Source organism: Vigna unguiculata, chromosome 10, assembly GCF_037176805.1.
Source record: "Vigna unguiculata cultivar grain cowpea cultivar isolate G323 ecotype 2 chromosome 10, ASM3717680v1, whole genome shotgun sequence".
Classification (NCBI taxonomy): Eukaryota; Viridiplantae; Streptophyta; class Magnoliopsida; order Fabales; family Fabaceae; genus Vigna; species Vigna unguiculata.
In genome coordinates, this window is record NC_140801.1 from 26424765 (window position 1) to 26447816 (window position 23052).

The window sequence follows — 23052 nt, forward strand, 5'->3', positions numbered from 1 at the left end:
ACACATAATTTTTAGTTACAACCACCTTAAAGCTATTAATGAACCACTCAAGTTAATAATGATCCACTATTTAATTGCTGATTATAACTGAATTCAAGGCAACCAAAAGTCACCCACAAGCATTCAACAAAGGTCCTCCAAAGGTTGGTTCTTAAGTTGGAAAATGGTCCGTTATTTAACTTGAAAATAAAGAAAAACTAAAGCCCTTTAATTGGTTAACCCAAAACACAATTTGGTCAACCAATTATACAAAGCATTGGGGCCTTATTTAAATTAAAGAAATTGCCTCAACGTCGCGCGTTAGTTATCTTCCATACCCTCCTTCTTTGAGAAGATTTGCCCCGAATCTAAATCCTTTATTTCTCTACTAGTTTTAATAAAAGTTTAGTATGTCCTTGTAAGAACTTTATTTGTGCACAACTTGAAACTATTTCTCGTCCTCCAGGATCAGATGCAACTTGAATATATTTAGTTTCGTTCCTTTCCAACGGTTGCAATCCGTGGAGCACTTCTCTTGCCAACACTACCCCCTCCTTTATATCTAAAAATAAATAACTCCATGCGTTGTGTTTGACGAATTTGCTTCTCATCAACAAACCAAATGCATAATAAAGCACTATGAACAAGCTTGATTTTTAAACGTGGAGGTTGGTGTGTTTCATTCACATGCTTATCATTTTGCTCCTTTTAAATGACATCACAAACTGTTGAAGAAAAAACAATGACAAATAAATTTTCCATCATCTTTCCCTCTACTTCCTTTTCTTTTTCTTCATGTTCCCTTCCTCCTGAAGTTTCTATTTCTTCTTTTTCTATTCTCTCTTTTTCTATTTTCTACTTCAGCCTATGTTGATCCTTACTGACTTGTCTTGGTGTCATAAATTTCAACTTCATTTTATGTCCCTCATGTCTCAAATAAAGGGAACGTTCATCAAGATTGAGTGCTTTAAAATGAAGCCATGCCCATCCCAAAAGAAGATGACAAGAGTCCATGAGAGCATCTTTCACACATTGTCTTATACTGAATTTGATCCATCCTTGATTCGGATGAAAGCTTCTTGGTAACTTGAGTTTCTCCACCAATCTTTTGCTTACAACATTGTTGTCGCTTTCGTAATCGAATGGAACTAAACATGGGTGGCCTTCGATTAAACACCTTGTGATGAAGGATTGACCCCAACCAAGGATGAAGGCACATGCTTAAGAAGACTAAGCATGTTTAAAAAGGAAGTTCACTAATCCTTCATCCCTTTCATTTGTGTTTGTTATTTTTGATTCCCTAAGTTGACTTAGTTGAATCAACTTTAGTTGACTTGTTGACCTTTGACTAGGTTTGACTTGTTCACTATAGTTGACTTGACTTAAGCCAATATGCTAATCTATGTTTATTTGCTTTGTAGGTTAATTAGGAGTAAGAAAGCAATGCTAGGTGGCGCATGGTGATTGGGGAGCATAAATGATGTGGAGGAGAAAGTAAAGCAAAGGCATAAAGCATAAAGTAAAAGGCATGAAACAAGTGTACCTATGTACCTTTGGTCTCTTTTGTTTTTAGCACACTTTGACCACTTTTTGGAGACATATGAGACACATTCTTTGTCTCCTTTTGTGCTAGAACGAAATTAGCCTTGCACACACCATAGTTAGCTCTTTTGTCTCTCATTTTTGTAACCTTATTTGACCTAGTTTCTAGAAGCTAGGGTTAGGTTTTTGTAGAGACATCCTTAGGTATCTTTTATTTGCTTAGAGGCCCCTAAACTCTTCTATATAAGGGGTGCTCCTAGACATGTAAAAGGGTTGAACATTTTGAAGTAAAAACACTCGTGTCTCAACCATTTGTGAGAGTTTCCTCCCTAGGGAGTGAATACTTTTAAGCCTTATCTTGCATAGCAAGTGGCGGTACACATCCACTCATCTTCAAGGTTGCCATGGCTTCTAGCCTAGCCTTGTAGTGGCGTGCTTCTCACATTTTTACCATTTCTTTCCTTTCCATTTTATGTTTTCTTCTTCCTTTAATTGTTCTTGGTTTTCTATTGTTTATGTGCCTTCCATTTCCTTTTCATTTTGAATCAATCCATCATCTTCTTCTCTTGAGCTTTGTGAAAGGAACCTTCACATCTAGATAGCATGCTATCTTAATGTCCAGTGGGGATTTCACTTAGCTTTCTTAATCAACTCACACCATATTCAATAATGTTAAAAAGAAACAAGATAATCCTTCATCATTTGGTATCTAGAGCTTTGGTTGTCCTTGAATATGGTGTTTTCATGTTCTAACCTTGTCTTGTGTAGCTATCTTTGAATGGTCCACATAAAAACAGTGGTGGCAGCAACGTGTGCGTTTTTGAAAAAAATACTGCAGCTAGCTCAGTTTTCCAAAAGTAACTTTCTTTATATCAAAAGAAAGCTCTGTGAGTCTAGTTGCCAACAAAAAAAGAATGAACGCATTTGGAGTTCTGTGGAGAGAGTTATGATCAAATGAGTGAGCAAAGGTCAGAGCTGCCGAGAATACGAAAAACAACGTTTTCAGGTTATGTTGTGGCAATTTTGGCTTCGGTTTTGTGATTCTTTTGCTCCTAAATGTGGTTGGATAACATGTCTTTGGATGCTTAGTCTTTGAGCCTCAAATCCATGAGTTTAAATGCATGATAGCTACATGTTTGTGTCTTTGTGTATGTCATGTTGAGTCTTTAAATGTGCCTAACTTTTGCTTGAGTCATATGTCATATGTTAACTTGAAGTTTTTTTATTCTTGTTTTTCCAAGTATTTGAATCTTTCTTTCACTTTATGTCTTGCTTGATGTATGCTCCATTAAATTGATTTTGGCCTAAAACTTGAGGAACTAAGTGTCCAAGCCACCTAAAACTCTTTCTCACCATTTTATGAAACTAGTTGTGAAAGAAGAAAATTTTGCACCAATTTTTGCCTAAAAACCGAGAGCAACCTTGCTCCTTGGTGAACTAAAAGTGTATTTTTCACTAGGTGTTATGCTACTAGTTTTCATACTTGAGAATTGGGTGATATTGGCTAATTAGTTCCATGCTTTAAGTTGGTTATGATCTTTCTTGGTGTATGCATGATTTAAGACTTGAAGATGTTTGTCAAGTACTCTCTATAGAGTATTTAAAATGTGCTTTTCTTGTTTTAGTCTTGTTAAAAGTTTTGTCTCAAACTTTTCTTCTTTAGAGTTTAGCTTTCCTTGTTTTTGTGCTTTTCTTGCTTGTCACTAGTTGTTCTTTGTTTTGTCTTACTAGTTTTCTTTTCTTGAAACTCTTGGGGTGTTGTAGCCGAATCACTTGTCTTGAATTTGAAAGGTTTTGCACAAGTTTTTAAAAGTGTTTTCTTCAATCCTTTGGTGGATTTTGAGTGCTAGCCTTGCCTTGTTACTTTGGAATAGTGATCTAAACACTTGGGTTACATTTTGGGTTGGATTTGGTCTCGGTTTTCATGTTGTCTAACCTCTAATCCATTTATTTTGTCTCGGATTTGAGTGTTTTTGTTGTAGGAATCATGGCAAGTTCATCAAATGCACCTACACCAAACAAAAACAATACATTGATGAGATTGCTTCGGGATTTGGAGTTGTCTAGGAAGGAGGCCTTTGAACAATTGAGAAAGGACAAGGAGCAAAGTGACCTAAGAATCCAAGAGCACATTCAAAGGCTTAAAGCTAAGGAGCAAGAAATAGAGGCTAGGAAAAGAGGGCATTCTAGGCGCAAACCATCACAAGAGAAGCAAACTCCAAAGATTCCTAAGTTCAAAGGAGAAAATGACCCAAACATCTACATTGAGTGGGAGCAAAAAGTGGACCAAATTTTTACCATTCATGTAGTTAGTCATCAAAAGCAAGTAGATTTGGTAGTCTTAGAGTTTGAGGATTATGCCATGACTTGGTGGCATCAATTATGTATGGACAATATTAACCAAGAGTCACTCGCGACTTCTTGGAGGGACCTTAAAAATTTGATGTGCGCTAGATTTGTTCCTTCCTACTATAGAAGGGAGACTCTTTTGAAGCTCCAAAGGCTTCAACAAGGGTCCATGTGTGTGGATGAATATTACAAGTTAATGGAGTCCATGCTTCTAAAAGTAGGACTCCAATTTGAAAATGAAGAGGAAAAGGTAGCTAGATTTGTGAGTGGGTTAAGGAGGGACATACAAGATTTAGTAGAGTTATATGAGTACTCCTCTCTTGACAAAGTTTTACATTTGGCCATCAAAGTTGAAACTCAATTGCAAAAGAAAAAAGAGGCCAAGAGGAGTGGTTCATACAATGACTACTATTCTAGTACTTGGAAAGATAAAGAAAGAAAACATGATAAATCACCACTCAAGAGTTCCAAAGACCCACCTCCTAGGACTAATTCGTCTAGGCCTTCTAATCAAACTCCTAATTCTTCTCAAGGTACAAGGACAAGTTCTATAAAATGTTTTAAGTGTTTGGGATATGGGAACATAGCTTCAAATTGTCCCACCTAAAGAACCATGGCCTTAAACCTTAAAAAAGAAGTAGAGAGTGAACATTCTTCTCCCCCTTCCCCCAAAAGTACTTCTTCCCACACTTCTTCTTCAAGTGAAAGGATTAAACCCCTTGAAGGTGGATTGTTAATGATAAGGCACCAACTAAGACAAGTTTCCAAGGAACTTGACCCTTCTCAAAGACAAAACCTTTTTCATTCAAGGTGTCATATCAAAGACAAACTATGTCCCCTCCTCATAGATAATGGAAGTTGTGTAAATGTGGCTAGCACAAGGGTTGTGGACAAGTTTGGCTTGAAAACTATCCCTCATGCCAAGCCCTACAAGCTATCATGGCTTAAGAAAGAAGACATTAAAGTAACTCAACAAGTCCTCATTAACTTTTCAATTGAAAATTTTAAAGATGAGGTGTTATGTGATGTTGTGCCTATGAAAGAAACTCATATTTTGTTAGGTAGGCCATGGCAATTTGATAGAAAAGTCTTTTATGATGGCCATGCTAACACCTATGCTTTCTCCTTCCAAGGCAAGAAGTTCACACTCCTACCTCTCTCACCCAATCAAGCAAATGAGGACCAAAATAAAGTGAAAGATAAGAGAAAAAATGAACAAGAAAAAGAGCAAGCTACCTCCAAAGTGTTACTTGCCTCTAAAAAAATATTTTCAAAGCAAGATGGACATCACCATTCTTTCTTCTCTTGCAAGGCTCAAAAGGAAGACCCAATGCGCAAGCATGAGAAGAAGAGTGGTCTAGAAAAGAGGGATGGCCTAACCAAAGCTAGGGGTAGTATCCTTAGAAAAGATGGAACAAGAGCTCATAAAAGGGAGGCGCAAAACCTCCCCCAAATCAAGTCAAGCTCCATCTACAAAGGCTTAAAGAATTTGTGGTCAAATTCTCTCCAAGAAGGGGAGGATGATGAAGGATTGACCCCAACCAAGGATGAAGGCACATGCTTAAGAAGACTAAGCATGTTTAAAAAGGAAGTTCACTAATCCTTCATCCCTTTCATTTGTGTTTGTTATTTTTGATTCCCTAAGTTGACTTAGTTGAATCAACTTTAGTTGACTTGTTGACCTTTGACTAGGTTTGACTTGTTCACTATAGTTGACTTGACTTAAGCCAACATGCTAATCTATGTTTATTTGCTTTGTAGGTTAATTAGGAGTAAGAAAGCAATGCTAGGTGGCACATGGTGATTGGGGAGCATAAATGATGTGGAGGAGAGAGTAAAGCAAAGGCATAAAGCATAAAGTAAGAGGCATGAAGCAAGTGTACCTGTGTACCTTTGGTCTCTTTTGTTTTTAGCACACTTTGACCACTTTTTGGAAACATATGAGACACATTCTTTGTCTCCTTTTGTGCTAGAACGAAATTAGCCTTGCACACAACTTAGTTAGCTCTTTTGTCTCTCATTTTTGTAACCTTATTTGACCTAGTTTCTAGAATCTAGGGTTAGGTTTTTGTAGAGACATCCTTAGGTATCTTTTATTTGCTTAGAGGCCCCTAAACTCTTCTATATAAGGGGTGCTCCTAGACATGTAAAAGGGTTGAACATTTTGAAGTAAAAACACTCTTGTGTCTCAACCATTTGTGAGAGTTTCCTCCCTAGGGAGTGAATACTTTTAAGCCTTATCTTGCATAGCAAGTGGCGGCACACATCCACTCATCTTCAAGGTTGCCATGGCTTCTAGCCTAGCCTTGTAGTGGCGTGCTTCTCACATTTTTACCATTTCTTTCCTTTCCATTTTATGTTTTCTTCTTCCTTTAATTGTTCTTGGTTTTCTATTGTTTATGTGCCTTCCATTTCCTTTTCATTTTGAATCAATCCATCATCTTCTTCTCTTGAGCTTTGTGAAAGGAACCTTCACATCTAGATAGCATGCTATCTTAATGTCCAGTGGGGATTTCACTTAGCTTTCTTAATCAACTCACACCATATTCAATAATGTTAAAAAGAAACAAGATAATCCTTCATCACCTTGTATAATAAATTTCCATTACCATTCCAAATCTAGTGAGCCAGGCTCTGAATACCAAATGATGTGAATCAAGAGGGGTGGATTCGTTTCATGGTTTGATCTAGGTTGGGATGCTAATGACCAAGAAATTGGAGAAATTGTTTAAAACAAGAAAACAGAAATAGATAAGCAGATGAAGTAGAAATTGATAGAAGTCACACTTCCAAGGATGCAAGATAAGCCTATGAGTTTAAACACACAAAGGGAGCAAGGACCTTTAATAAAACTCAAGGGTACCTAAACCACTCAAGAACATAGGAGAATCACAATCACAAAAATGGAAGAGATAAAACTCTTATCTTTTCTGAATAAAACTCAACTTGATTTCATTGATAAGAATGGTTTAGCTTATATAGGAGCTTTAACCATCAGAATTACAAAACACACATAATTTTTAGTTACAACCACCTTAAAGCTATTAATGAACCACTCAAGTTAATAATGATCCACTATTTAATTGCTGATTATAACTGAATTCAAGGCAACCAAAAGTCACCCACAAGCATTCAACAAAGGTCCTCCAAAGTTTGGTTCTTAAGTTGGAAAATGGTCCGTTATTTAACTTGAAAATAAAGAAAAACTAAAGCCCTTTAATTGGTTAACCAAAAACACAATTTGGTCAGCCAATTGTACAAAGCATTGGGGCCTTATTTAAATTAAAGAAATTGCCTCAACGTCGCGCGTTAGTTATCTTCCATACCCTCCTTTTTTGAGAAGATTTGCCCAGAATCTAAATCCTTTATTTCTCTACTAGTTTTAATAAAAGTTTAGTATGTCCTTGTAAGAACTTAATTTGTGCACAACTTGAAACTATTTCTCGTCCTGCAGGATCAGATGCAACTTGAATATATTTAGTTTCGTTCCTTTCCAACAGTTGCAATCCGTGGAGCACTTCTCTTCCCAACACTACCCCCTCCTTTATATCTAACAATAAATAACTCCATGTGTTGTGTTTGACGAATTTGCTTCTCATCAACAAACCAAATACATAATAAAGCACTATGACCAAGCTTGATTTTTAAACATGGAGGTTGGTATGTTTCATTCACATGCTTATCATTTTGCTCCTTTTAAATGACATCACAAACTGTTGAAGAAAAAACAATGACAAATAAATTTTCCATCATCTTTCCCTCTACTTCCTTTTCTTTTTCTTCATGTTCCCTTCCTTCTGAAGTTTCTATTTCTTCTTTTTCTATTCTCTCTTTTTCTATTTTCTACTTCAGCCTATGTTGATCCCTACTAACTTGTCTTGGTGTCATAAATTTCAACTTCATTTTATGTCCCTCATGCCTCCAATAAAGGGAACATTCATCAAGATTGAGTGCTTTAAAATGAAGCCATGCCCATCCCAAAAGAAGATGACAAGAGTCCATGAGAGCATCTTTCACACATTATCCTGTAGTGAATTTGATCCATGCTTGATTCGGATGAAAGCATGTTGGTAACTTGATAGAAGTCACACTTCCAAGGATGCAATATAAGCCTATGAGTTTAAACACACAAAGGGAGCAAGGACCTTTGATAAAACTCAAGGGTTCCTAAATCACTCAAGAACATAGGAGAATCACAATCACTAAGATAGAAGAGATAAAAGTCTCATATTTTCTGAATAAAACTCAACTTGATTTCATTGATAAGAATGGTTTAGCTTATATAGGAGCTTTAACCATCAGAATTACAGAAGAAACATAATTTTCAGTTACAACCCCTTAAAGCTATTAATGAACCACTCAAGTTAATAATGATATACTATTGCATTGCTGATTGTAACTGAATTCAAAGCAACCAAAAGTCATCCACAAGCATTCAACAAAGGTTCTCCAGTTGTTGGTTCTTATGTTGGAAAAGGGGCCCTTATTTAACTTGAAAACAAAAGAAAAACTAAAGCCCTTTAATTGGTTAACCCAAAAGACAATTTGGTCAGCCAATTATACAAAGCGTTGGGGCTATCTAAATTAAAGAAACTGCATCAACGTCGCGCGTTAGTGATCCTCCATTTGGGCCATATGCAATTCACATCATACCCTCCTTCTTTGAGAAGATTCGCCCCGAATCTAAAGCCTTTATTTCTCTACTAGTTTTAATAAAAGTTTCGTATGTCCTTGTAAAGAACTTTATTTGTGCACAATTTGAAACTATTTCTCGTCGTCTAGGATCAGATGCAACTTGAATAGATTTAGTTTCGTTCCTTTCCAACGGTTGCGATCCGTGGAGCACCTCTCTTGCCAACACTACCCCCACCTTGATATCTAACAATAAATAACTCCATGCGTTGTGTTTGACGAATTTGCTTCTCATCAGCGAACCAAATGCATAATAAAGCACTATGAACAAACTTCCTTTTCAAACAGGGAGGTTGGTGTGTTTCATTCACATGCTTATCATTTTGCTCCTTTTAAATGACATCACAAACTGTTGAAGAAAAAACAATGACAAATAAATTTTCCATCATCTTTCTCTTTACTTCCTTTTCTTTTTCTTCATGTTCCCTTCCTTCTGAAGTTTCTATTTCTTCTTTTTCTATTCTCTCTTTTTCTATTTTCTCCTTCAGCCTATGTTGATCCTTACTGACTTGTCTTGGTGTCATAAATTTCAACTTCATTTTATGTCCCTCATGCCTCAAATAAGGGGAACGTTCATCAAGATTGAGTCCTTTAAAATGAAGCCATGCCCACCCCAAAAGAAGATGATAAGAGTACATGGGAGCATCTTTCACACATTGTCCTGTACTGAATTTGATCCATGCTTGACTCGGATGAAAGCTTGTTGGTAACTTGAGTGATGGAGGTGTGACAATTAGCAAAGACAAGGATCCACTTGAAGAACTTGGAGGACCTATGACAAGGTCTAGAGCAAAGAAAGCAAAAGAAGCTCTACAACAAGTGTTGTCAATATTATTTGAGTACAAGCCCAAGTTTGATGGGGAAAAGACAAAAGTTATAAATTGCATCGCGGCCCAAATGGAAGAGGACTAACGCGCCAGATTAATGCAGTTTCTTTTATTTAAATAAAGGCCCATTTGACATCTTAAGAACCAGCCTTGGAAGACTAAGAAGACCTTGCTGAATAATTTTGGATGACTTTTTGGCTGCCCCAATTTCAGTTATAATTAGGTAGTGGACAATTATTAGCTTGATTTGTTTATTATTAGCACTAGTGGGATATAATGACAATTAATGGTCTTTTTGTAACCCTAATGGTTAAAGCCTCTATATAAGCTGAACCATTTCTTATCAATGAAATCAAGTTAAGTTTTGTTCAGAAATTCAATTTTCTACCTAATAGTGAGAGTGATTCTCCTAGTTCTTGAGTGATTCAAGAACCCTTGGCTGTATCAAAGGATTTTGCCATCCTTTGTGTGTTGCCTCCTTTGGAAAGAGCGATTCTTTCCTTCCACTTTTAGATTCACCCCTTATTACTTTCTTCTTCACCCAATTTTCAAAAGAATATCTAATTCTGGCCACAAAACATCTCGTGGTCATAACTGGTTCTAACCCTAAAAGAAAAAAAAATCCTAAGTTAACCCTTATGCAATGAGATTCATATCATTTGGTATTCAGAGCTTCAGTTTAAGGGTTTGAACGTCAAATTGGTAACATCCTTCCTTCTTTCTTATTTTACCAATTCATTACCTTATTACTTGTATTATTTATGTTTGTGCTGAATCATTGCAAAAGTTAGGCCCTTCTAAAAATTAAAAAAAGAAAATAGTTAGAGCAATTCGTAATTGTACTGAAACTGTGATAAAAAAAAATGGGCCGAATGATTCATTCCTCGTAACAATTTTTATAAGGTAATATATTGGTGTTATTGAAGGATTGTTGCTGATTTCCTTCTTTTTACCTACTTTTCTTGGCCTTTTTTTTTCTTCTTTTTCTTTGTTAACCTTTCTTTGTCTACTTACAAGCGTTTCGCTGCACATATTGGAGAATTGTTCTTTGTTATGGCCATAATCTCTTGAATTGCCTAAGAAACCAAGGAGAATTTGAGTGGTAAAAGGCAAGAGTGTTTTATTTTTAGTAAAAGCCAATCTGTGAGTGCAAACACTTGAGTGGGTGAGAAAATTTTCAAACACCATATATATATTTTGTTCTTGTTACCTTGATCTGTTTGTTAATCATGGCAGAAAGGAATGATATTCAGATGCAAATTGCTGCATTATCTCAACATTTGGAGAGGTTGATGAAGCAACAACAAGATGAGTTTCATGACAGGTTGGACCAACTAGAGAATAGAACCCCACCAAGAGGAGGAGGAGGGCCACAAAGGAATGAAGGGAGAATAGAAGGAGTAAGGTTGAATGTGCAACCTTTCAAGGGGAGGAGTGATCCTGAAGCTTACTTGGAGTGGGAGCTCAAAATTGAGCATGTATTTTCTTGCAATAATTATAGTGAAGAGCAAAAGGTAAGGCTTGCAGAACTGAATTTTCTGATTATGCTTTAATTTGGTGGAACAAGTTGCAAAGACAGAGGATTAGAGATGAGGAGCCTTTGGTGGACACTTGGGGTGAGATGAAAAGGGTCATGAGGAAGCGGTATGTACCTTCTAGCTTCCATAGGGACTTAAAATTGAAACTACAAAGACTTTCTCAAGGAAGCAAGGGAGTGGATGAGTATTATAAGGAGATGGAGATTCTTATCATCCAAGCCAAAATTGAAGAAGATCCTGAGGTAACTATGGCACATTTCCTTAATGGATTAAATCATGATATTAGAGATGTTGTTGAGTTGCAGGAGTTTGTGGAGATGGAGGATCTATTGCATAAAGCCATACAGGTAGAACAACAAATTAAAAGAAAGAGTACAACAAGAAAGAGTTCTACCAATTTCAATTCTTCAAACTGGAAAGATAGAGTAAAAAAAGAAGGTGTTGCCTCCTCTAGCAATTCAGTGCTTTCTAATGAAGGAAAAATTGTTCAAAAGAAACCTGAACATCCACCAAAGAGGACTAGAGAAGTGAAATGTTTTAAATGTTTGGGCATGGGACATTATGCCTATGAGTGTCCTACAAAGAAGACCGTTCTTCTTAAGGATAATGGGGAGTACACAAGCGATTCTGATGATGATGATGGAGAGGTAGAAGAGAGTGATGGCGAGTTGAAACCTAATGTAGGAGAGTTATACATGATTAGAAGGATGCTGGGAAGTCAAGTCAAGGCCGAGGATGCATCTCAAAGGGAGAATATTTTTTATACAAGATGTTCAGTTAATGGTAATGTATGTTTGGTAATCATTGATGGAGGAAGTTGTACCAATGTGGTGAGTTCAAGATTAGTGTCAAAAATGAACATGGACATTAAACCACATCCTAGGCCATACAAACTTCAATGGCTTAGTGAAGGAGAAGAAGTCCAAGTGAAACAGCAAGCTAAAGTCTCTTTCTCCATTGGGAAATATGAAGATAAGATCTTATGTGATGTGGTTCCCATGGAGGCTAGCCATATTCTTTTGGGAAGACCGTGGCAGTATGACATTAAAGCCATTCATGATGGTTTCACTAACAAAATCTCTTTCATGTATCAAGATAAAAGAGTGGTCCTCAAACCCTTGTCTCCTAAAGAGGTGTGTGAGGATCAAATAAAAATGAGAGAAAAGTTAGCAAATGAGAGAAAGAGTGAAACACTTGAAAGGAAAAAGAAAAAGAGTGAAACACTTGACAGGAAAATGAGAGAAAATGAAACATTTGAGTGTAAGCAAGTTTATTTAGCAAGAGAAAGAGAGGTAAGGAGGGTGCTTTGCGCAAGACAGCCCCTCTACTTATTGTTTTGTCAAAATCAAATTTCAAATTCTGACCAATTTGGCAAATTTGAATTGCCCTCTAGTATTGAGTCCCTTTTGCAGGATTATAAAGATGTGTTTCTAGCAAGTGTCCCTGATGGTTACCTTTGAGAGGAATTGAGCATCACATTGATCTCATTCCGGGAGCTGCTTTGCCCAATAGGCCAACTTATAGGAGCAACCCACAAGAGACCAAAGAGATTGAAAAACAAGTTATTGAACTTATGAGTAAAGGTTGGGTGAGGGATAGCATAAGTCCATGTGCTGTACCTGTGATTTTGGTGCCCAAAAAGGATGGCTCATGGAGGATGTGTTCTGATTGTAGAGCAATAAACAACATCACCATCAAGTATAGGCATCCAATTCCAAGGTTAGATGATCTTTTTGATGAACTTTATGGTGCATGTGTGTTTTCTAAAATTGATCTTAAAAGTGGCTATAATCGGATTAGGATTAGAGAAGGTCATGAATGGAAAACTGCTTTTAAAACTAAATATGGATTGTATGAGTGGTTTGTTATGCCCTTTGGTTTGACAAATGCACCTAGTACTTTTATGCGGTTAATGAACCATGTTTTAAGAGAGTTTATTGGTAAATTTTTTGTGGTGTACTTTGATGATATTCTGATCTATAGCACCAATCTTGAGTTGCATGTTGAGCATTTGCAATCTGTTTTGGTAGTTCTTAGAAAAGAAAAATTGTATGCCAATTTGGAAAAATGCATCTTTTATTCTGATCATGTGGTGTTTTTGGGTTTTGTTGTGAGTGCTAAAGGTGTACAAGTTGATGCGGAAAAGGTTAAGGCCATCCAAGAATGGCCTACACCTAAGACTATCAGTGAGGTGAGGGGTTTTCATGGTTTAGCAAGTTTCTACAGGAGATTTGTTAAGGATTTTAGTACCCTGGCTGCACCTCTAAATGAAATTGTTAAAAAGAATGTAGGTTTTAAATGGGGAGAGAAATAAGAGGAGGCCTTTGCTTCCCTCAAGCATAAGCTAACTAATGCACCTATTCTTGCCATGCCTAATTTTGCAAAATGTTTTGAAATTGAGTGTGATGCATCAAATGTGGGTATTGGGGTTGTTTTGCTGCAAGATGGACATCCCATTGCTTATTTTAGTGAAAAGTTAAGTGGGGATGCTCTTAACTATTCTACTTATGATAAGGAATTGTATGCTTTGGTTAGAGCTTTAAAGACTTGGCAACACTATTTGTTACCCAAAGAATTTGTCATTCACAGTGATCATGAGTCCTTGAAATACTTGAAAGGACAAGGTAAGCTTAATAAGAGGCATGCTAAATGGGTAGAGTTTTTGGAGCAATTTTCGTACATAATCAAGTATAAAAAGGGAAAAGGAAATATAGTGGCTGATGCACTTTCTAGGAGGCATGCATTGCTTTCTATGCTTGAAACTAAACTGTTTGGTCTTGAATCTTTGAAAGACATGTACAAGAATGATGCAAATTTTGCTGAAATATATGCTGCATGTGAAAAGTTTTCTGAAAATGGTTACTATAGGCATAATGGATTCTTGTTTAAATCAAATAAATTGTGTGTGCCTAAGTGTTCCATTAGAGAGTTGCTTGTGACTGAATCATATGAAGGAGGTTTGATGGGTCCTTTTGGGGTTCAAAAGACTTTGGAAATTTTGCAAGAGCACTTCTTTTGGCCTCATATGAAACGTGATGTACATAAGTTTTTTGATCACTGCATTGTGTGTAAAAAAGCTAAATATAAGGTGAAGCCTCAGGGATTATATACTCCTTTACCTGTTCCTGAATATCCTTGGACTGATATTTCAATGGACTTTGTTATGGGGCTGCCTAAAACAAAGAATGGAAAGGATTATGTCTTTGTTGTTGTTGACAAATTTTCTAAAATGGCACACTTCATACCTTGCAAGAAGGTGGATGATGCTTGTTATGTGGCTGACTTGTTTTTCAAGGAAATAGTAAGACTTCATGGACTACCAAGGAGCATTGTGAGTGATAGGGATACAAAATTCCTTAGTCACTTTTGGAGGACCTTGTGGGGTAAGATTGGTACTAAATTGTTATTTTCTACTACTTGTCACCCACAAAGTGATGGTCAAACTGAGGTAGTCAATAGAACTTTAGGCACATTACTTAGGACTGTTATAAAGAAAAATCTTAAGTCTTGGGAAGCATGTTTGCCTCATGTTGAGTTTGCTTATAATAGGGTTGTCTATAGCACAACTAATTATTCACCTTTTGAGATTGTATATGGATTTAACCCTTTAACTCCTCTTGATTTGCTACCTATGCCTAACATTTCCATGTTTAAGCATAAAGAAGCACAGGCTAAAGCTGACTATGTGAAGAAGTTACATGAGCAAGTAAGGGGTCAAATTGAAAAGAAAAACGAAAGCTATGCAAGGCAAGCTAACAAAGGTAGAAAGAAGGTTGTCTTCCAACCTGGAGATTGGGTTTGGGTGCACATGAGAAAGGAAAGGTTTCCAGAACAAAGAAAATCAAAGCTTCAACCAAGGGGAAATGGTCCATTCCAAGTGCTTGAAAGAATAAATGACAATGCTTACAAAATTGATCTGCCTGGTGAGTATAATGTTAGTTCCACATTCAATGTGTCTGACTTATCCCTTTTTGATGTAGAGGGAGAATCTGATTTGAGGACAAATCCTTCTCAAGAGGCAGAGAATGATGGAGGTGTGACAATGAGCAAAGACAAGGATCCACTTGAAGAACTTGGAGGACCTATGACAAGGTCTAGAGCAAAGAAAGCAAAAGAAGCTCTACAACAAGTGTTATCAATATTATTTGAGTACAAGCCCAAGTTTGAAGGAGAAAAGATAAAAGTTGTAAATTGCATCGTGGTCCAAATGGAAGAGGACTAACGCGCCAGATTAATGCAGTTTCTTTTATTTAAATAAAGGCCCATTTGACATCTTAAGAACCAGCCTTGGAAGACTAAGAAGACCTTGCTGAATAATTTTGGATGACTTTTTGGCTGCCCCAATTTCAGTTATAATTAGCCATTAGGTAGTGGACAATTATTAGCTTGATTGGTTTATTATTAGCACTAGTGGGATATAATGACAATTAATGGTCTTTTTGTAACCCTAATGGTTAAAGCCTCTATATAAGCTGAACCATTTCTTATCAATGAAATCAAGTTAAGTTTTGTTCAGAAATTCAATTTTCTATCTAATAGTGAGAGTGATTTTCCTAGTTCTTGAGTGATTCAAGAACCCTTGGCTGTATCAAAGGATTTTGCCATCCTTTGTGTGTTGCCTCCTTTGGAAAGAGTGATTCTTTCCTTCCACTTTTAGATTTACCCCTTATTACTTTCTTCTTCACCCAATTTTCAAAAGAATATCTAATTCTGCCCACAAAACATCTCGTGGTCATAACTGGTTCTAACCCTAAAAGAAAAAAAAATCCTAAGTTAGCCCTTGTGCAATGAGATTCATATCACAATCCGTGGAGCACATCTCTTGCCAATACTACCCCCTCCTTTATATCTAACAATAAATAACTCCATGCGTTGTGTTTGACGAATTTGCTTCTCATCAGCGAACCAAATGCATAATAAAGCACTATGAACAAGCTTCATTTTCAAACATGGAGGTTGGTGTGTTTCATTCACATGCTTGTCATTTTGCTCCTTTTAAATGACATCACAAACTGTTGAAGAAAAAACAATGACAAATAAATTTTCCATCATCTTTCTCTCTACTTCCTTTTCTTTTTCTTCATGTTCTCTTCCTTCTGAAGTTTCTATTTCTTCTTTTTCTATTCTCTCTTTTTCTATTTTCTCCTTCAGCCTATGTTGATCCTTACTGACTTGTCTTGGTGTCATAAATTTCAACTTCATTTTATGTCTCTCATGCCTCAAATAAAGGGAACGATCATCAACATTGAGTGCTTTAAAATGAAGCCATGCCCATCCCAAAAGAAGATGACAAGAGTCCATGAGAGCATCTTTCACACATTGTCCTGTACTGAATTTAATCCCTCCTTGATTCGGATGAAAGCTTGTTGGTAACTTGAGTTTCTCCACCAATCTTTTGCTTACAACATTGTTGTCGCTTTCGTAATCGAATGGAACTAAACATGGGTGGTCTTCGATTAAACACCTTATATAATAAATTTCCATTGCTAATCCAAATCTAGTGAGCCAGGCTCTGAATACCAAATGATGTGAATCTAGAGGGGTGGATTCGTTTCATGGTTTGATCTAGGTTGGAATGCTAATGAGCAAGAAATTTGAGAAGTTGTTTAAAACAAGAAAACAAAAATAGATAAGAAGATGAAATGGAAATTGATAGAAGTCACACTTCCAAGGATGCAAGATAAGCCTATGAGTTTAAACACACAAATGGAGCAAGGACCTTTGAGAAAACTCAAGGGTTCCTGAATCACTCAAGAACATAGGTGAATCAGTCTCACTAAGATAGAAGAGATAAAAGTCTTATATTTTCTGAGTAAAACTCAACTTGATTTCATTGATCAGAATGGTTTAGCTGATATAGGAGCTTTAACCATCAGAATTACAAAAGACACATAATTTTCAGTTACAACCCCTTAAAGCTATTAATGAACCACTCAAGTTAATAATGATCCACTATTGAATTGCTGATTGTAACTGAATTGAAGCCAACCAAAAGTCATCCACAAGCATTCAGCAAAGGTCCTCCAATTGTTGTTTCTTAAGTTGGAAAATAGGCCCTTATTTAACTTGAAAACAAAAGAAAAACTAAAGCCTTTTAATTGGTTAACCCAAAAGACAATTTGGTCAGCCAATTATACAAAGCATTGGGGCCTATTTAAATTAAAGAAACTGCATCAACGTCGCGCGTTAATGATCCTCCATTTGGGCCATATGCAATTCAGATCATACCCTCCTTCTTTGAGAAGATTCGCCCCGAATCTAAAGCCTTTATTTCTCTACTAGTTTTCATAAAAGTTTCGTATGTCCTTGTAAAGAACTTTATTTGTGCACAACTTGAAACTATTTCTAGTCCTCGAAGATCAGATGCAACTTGAATAGATTTAGTTTCGTTCCTTTCCAACGGTTGCAATCCGTGGAGCACCTCTCTTGCCAACACTACCCCCACCTTGATATGTAACAATAAATAACTCCATGCGTTGTGTTTGACGAATTTGCTTCTCATCAGCGAACCAAATGCATAATAAAGAACTATGAACAAGCTTCCTTTTCAAACATGGAGGTTGGTGTGTTTCATTCAAATGCTTATCATTTTGCTTCTTTTAAATGACATCACAAATTGTTTAAAACAAGAAAATAGAAATAGATAAGAAGATGAAGCGGAAATTGATAGAAGTCACACTTCCAAGGATGCAAGATAAGCCTATGAGTTTAAACACACAAAGGGAGCAAGGACCTTTGATAAAACTCAAGGGTTCCTGAATCACTCAAGAACATAGGAGAATCACAATCACTAAGATAGAAGAGATAAAAGTCTTATATTTTCTGAATAAAACTCAACTTGATTTCATTGATCAGAATGGTTTAGCTTATATAGGAGCTTTAACCATCAGAATTACAAAAGACACATAATTTTCAGTTACAACCCCTTAAAGCTATTAATGAACCACTCAAGTTAATAATGATCCACCACTGAATTGCTGATTGTAACTAAATTCAAGGCAACCAAAAGTCATCCACAAGCATTCAACAAAGGTCCTCCAATTGTTGGTTCTTAAGTTGGAAAATGGGCCCTTATTTAACTTGAAAATAAAGAAAAACTAAAGCCCTTTAATTGGTTAACCCAAAACACAATTTGGTCAGCCAATTATACAAAGCATTGGGGCCTTATATAAATTAAAGAAACTTCATGAGCGTCGCGCGTTAGTTACCCTCCATTTGAGCCATATAAAATTCACATCATACCCTCCTTCTTTGAGAAGATTCGCCCTGAATCTAAAGCCTTTATTTCTCTACTTGTTTTAATAAAAGTTTAGTATGTACTTGTAAAGAACTTTATTTGTGCACAACTTGAAACTATTTCTCGTCCTCCAAAATCAGATGCAACTTGAATAGATTTAGTTTCGTTCCTTTCCAACGGTTGCAATCCGTGGAGGACCTCTCTTGCCAACACTACCCCCACCTTGATATGTAACAATAAATAACTCCATGCGTTGTGTTTGACGAATTTGCTTCTCATCAGCGAACCCAATGCATAATAAAGCACTATAAACAAGTTTCCTTTTCAAACATGGAGGTTGATGTGTTTCATTCACATGCTTATCATTTTGCTCCTTTTAAATGACATCACAAACTGTTGAAGAAAAAACAATGACAAATAAATTTTCCATCATCTTTCTCTCTACTTCCTTTTCTTTTTCTTCATGTTCACTTTTTCATGGTTCGATCTAGGTTGGAATGCTAATAAGCAAGAAATTTGAGAAATTGTTTACAACAAGAAAACAGAAATAGATAAGAAGATGAAGTGGAAATTGATAGAACTCAAGGGTTCCTGAATCACTCACGAACATAGGAGAATCAGTCTCACTAGGATAGAAGTGATAAAAGTCTTATATTTTCTGAATAAAACTCAACTTGATTTCATTGATAAGAATGGTTTAGCTTATATAGGAGCTTTAACCATCAGAATTACAAAGCACACGTAATTTTCAGTTACTACCCCCATAAAGCTATTAGTGAACCATTCAAGTTAATAATGATCCACCATTGAATTGCTGATTGTAACTGAATTCAAGGCAACCAAAAGTCATCCACAAGCATTCAAGAAAGGTCCTCCAATTGTTCGTTTTTATGTTGGAAAGTGAGCCCTTATTTAACTTGAAAATAAAGGAAAACTAAAGCCCTTTAGTTGGTTAACCCAAAACACAATTTGGTCAGCCAATTATACAAAGCATTGGGGCCTTATTTAAATTAAAGAAACTGCATCAACGTCACGCGTTAGTTATCCTCCATACCCTCCATCTTTGAGAAGATTCGCCCGAATCTAAAGCCTTTATTACTCTACTAGTTTTAATAAAAGTTTAGTATGTCGTTGTAAAGAACTTTATTTGTGCACAACTTGAAACTATTTCTCGTCCTCCAGGATCAGATGCAACTTGAATAGATTTAGTTTCGGTCCTTTCCAACGGTTGCAATCCGTGGAGCACCTATCTTGCCAACTCTACCTCTACCTTGATATGTAACAATAAATAACTCCATGCGTTGTGTTTGACAAATTTGCTTCTCATCAGCGAACCAAACGCATAATAAAGCACTATGAACAAGCTTCCTTTTCAAACATGGAGGTTGGTGTGTTTCATTCACATGCTTATAATTTTGCTCCTTTTAAATGACATCACAAACTGTTGAAGAAAAAACAATGACAAATAAATTTTCCATCATCTTTCTCTCTACTTCCTTTTCTTTTTCTTCATGTTCCCTTCCTTCTGAAGTTTCTATTTGTTCTTTTTCTATTCTCTCTTTTTCTATTTTCTCCTTCAGCCTATGTTGATCCTTACTGACTTGTCTTGGTGTCATAAATTTCAACTTCATTTTATGTCCTTCATGCCTCAAATAAAGGGAACGCTCATCAAGATTGAGTGCTTTAAAATGAAGCCATGCCGATCCCAAAAGAAGATGATAATAGTACATGGGAGCATCTTTCACACATGGTCCTGTACTGAATTTGATCCATGCTTGATTCGGATGAAAGCTTGTTGGTAACTTGAGTTTCTCCACTAATCTTTGGCTTACAACATTGTTGTCGCTTTCGTAATCGAATGGAAGTAAACATGGGTAGCCTTCGATTAAACACGTTGTATAATAAACTTCCATTGCTATTCCAAATCTAGTGAGCCAGTCTCTGAATACCAAATGATGTGAATCCAGAGGGGTGGATTCGTTTCATGGTTCGATCTAGGTTGGAATGCTAATAAGTAAGAAATTTGAGAAATTGTTTACAACAAGAAAACAGAAATAGATAAGAAGATGAAGTGGAAATTGATAGAAGTCACACTTCCAAGGATGCAAGATAAGCCTATGAGTTTAAACACACAAAGGGAGCAAGGACCTTTGATAAAACTCAAGGGTTCCAGAATCACTCACGAACATAGGAGAATCAGTCTCACTAGGATAGAAGTGATAAAAGTCTTATATTTTTTGAATAAAACTCAACTTGATTTCATTGATAAGAATGGTTTAGCTTATATAGGAGCTTTAACCATCAGAATTACAAAACACACATAATTTTCAGTTACAACCCCCATAAAGCTATTAATGAACCACTCAAGTTAATAATGATCCACCATTGAATTGCTGATAGTAACTGAATTCAAGGCAACCAAAAGTCATCCACAAGCATTCAACAAAGGTCCTCCAATTGTTGGTTCTTAAGTCTGAAAATGGGCCCTTATTTAACTTGAAAATAAAGAAAAACTAAAGCCCTTTAATTGGTTAACCCAAAACACAATTTGGTCAGCCAATTATACAAAGCATTGGGGCCTTATATAAATTAAAGAAACTACATCAACGTCGCGCGTTAGTTATCCTCCATTTGGGCCATATACAATTCACATCATACCCTCCTTCTTTGAGAAGATTCGCCCCGAATCTAAAGCCTTTATTTCTCTGCTAGTTTTAATAAAAGTTTAGTATGTCCTTGTAAAGAACTTTATTTGTGCACAACTTGAAACTATTTCTCGTCCTCCAGGATCAGATGCAACTTGAATAGATTTAGTTTCGTTCCTTTCCAACGGTTGCAATCCGTGGAGCACCTCTCTTGCAACCACTACCCCCACCTTGATATGTAATAAATAACTCCATGCGTTGTGTTTGACGAATTTGCTTCTCATCAGCGAACCAAATGCATAATAAAGCACTATGAACAAGCTTCCTTTTCAAACATGGAGGTTGGTCTGTTTCATTCACATGCTTATCATTTTGCTCCTTTTAAATGACATCACAAACTATTGAAGAAAAAACAATGACAAATAAATTTTCCATCATCTTTCTCTCTACTTCCATTTCTTTTTCTTCATGTTCCCTTCCTTTTGAAGTTTCTATTTGTTTTTTTTCTATTTTCTCTTTTTCTATTTTCTCCTTCAGCCTATGTTGATCTTTACAGACTTGTCTTGGTGTCATAAATTTCAACTTCATTTGATGTCCTTCATGCCTCAAATAAAGGGAACGCTCATCAAGATTGAGTGCTTTAAAATGAAGCCATGCGCATCCCAAAACAAGTTGATAAGAGTACATTGGAGCATCTTTCACACATTGTCGTGTATTGAATTTGATCCATCCTTGATTCGGATGAAAGCTTGTTTGTAACTTGAGTTTCTCCACCAATCTTTTGCTTACCACATTATTGTCGTATTCGTAATCGAATGGAACTAAACATGGGTGGCCTTCGATTAAACACCTTGTATGATAAACTTGGATTGCTATTCCAAATTTAGTGAGCCAGGCTCTGAATACCAGATGATGTGAATCCAGAGGGGTGGATTCGTTTCATGGTTTGATCTAGGTTGGAATGCTAATGAGCAAGAAATTTGAGAAGTTGTTTAAAACAAGAAAACATAAACAGATAAGAAGATGAAGTGGAAATTGATAGAAGTCACACTTCCAAGGATGCAAGATAAGCCTATGAGTTTAAACACACAAAGGGAGCAAGGACCTTTGATAAAACTCAAGGGTTCTTGAATCACTCAAGAACATAGGAGAGTCACTCTCACTAAGATAGAAGAGATCAAAGTCTTATATTTTTTGAATAAAACTCAACTTGATTTAATTGATAAGAATGGTTTAGCTTATATCGAAACTTTAACCATCAGAATTACAAAAGACACATAATTTTCAGATACAACCCCCTTACAGTTATTAATGAACGACTTAAGTTAATAATGATCCACTATTGAATTGTTGATTGCAACTGAATTCAAAGCAACCAAAAGTCATCCACAAGAATTCAACAAAGGCCTTCCAAAGGTTGGTTCTTAAGTTGGAAAATGAGCGCTTATTTAACTTGAAAATAAAGGAAAACTAAAGCCCTTTAATTGGTTAACCCAAAACACAATTTTGTCAGCCAATTATACAAAGCATTGGGGCCGATTTAAATTAAAGAAACTGAATCAACGTCACGCGTTAGTGATCCTCCATTTGGGCCATATGCAATTCACATCATACCCTCCTTCTTTGAGATGATTCGCCCTGAACCTAAAGCCTTTATTTCTCTACTAGTTTTAATAAAAGTTTCGTATGTCCTTGTAAAGAACTTTATTTGTGCACAACTTGAAACTATTTCTCGTCCTCCAGGATCATATGCAACTTTAATAGATTTAGTTTCGTTCCTTTCCAACGGTTGCAATCCGTGGAGCACCTCTCTTGCCAACAATACCCCCACCTTGATATCAAACAATAAATAACTCCATGCGTTATGTTTGACGAATTTGCTTCTCCTCAGTGAACCAAATGCATAATAAAGCCCTATGAACAAGCTTCATTTTCAAACATGGAGGTTCGTGTCTTTCATTCACATGCTTATCCTTTTGCTCCTTTAAAATGACATCACAAACTGTTGAAGAAAAAACAATGACAAATAAATTTTCCATCATCTTTCTCTCTACTTCCTTTTCTTTTTCTTCAAGTTCCCTTCCTTCTGAAGTTTCAATTTCTTCTTTTTCTATTCTCTATTTTTCTATTTTCTCCTTCAGCCTATGTTGATCCTTACTGACTTGTCTTGGTGTCATAAATTTCAACTTCATTTTATGTCCCTCATGCCTCAAATAAAGGGAACGTTCATCAAGATTGAGTGC

At 36.3% G+C, this 23052-nt stretch overlaps 1 protein-coding gene and 1 pseudogene across 1 annotated transcript; both read left to right on the plus strand.

Annotated features, from left to right (window-relative positions):
* Nucleotides 1-3070: 3070 nt before the first annotated feature.
* LOC146882359 (uncharacterized) lies at nt 3071-7341 on the plus strand. The gene is made up of 3 exons (XM_085667364.1): nt 3071-3103; nt 3674-4403; nt 7325-7341. Exons 1-3 carry the CDS (start codon nt 3071-3073, stop codon nt 7339-7341), a joined length of 780 nt encoding a protein of 259 aa, XP_085523490.1.
* A 3319-nt stretch (nt 7342-10660) lies between these two features.
* On the plus strand, nt 10661-13241 carry LOC114172505 (uncharacterized; annotated as a pseudogene).
* The last annotated feature ends 9811 nt before the right edge of the window (nt 13242-23052 follow it).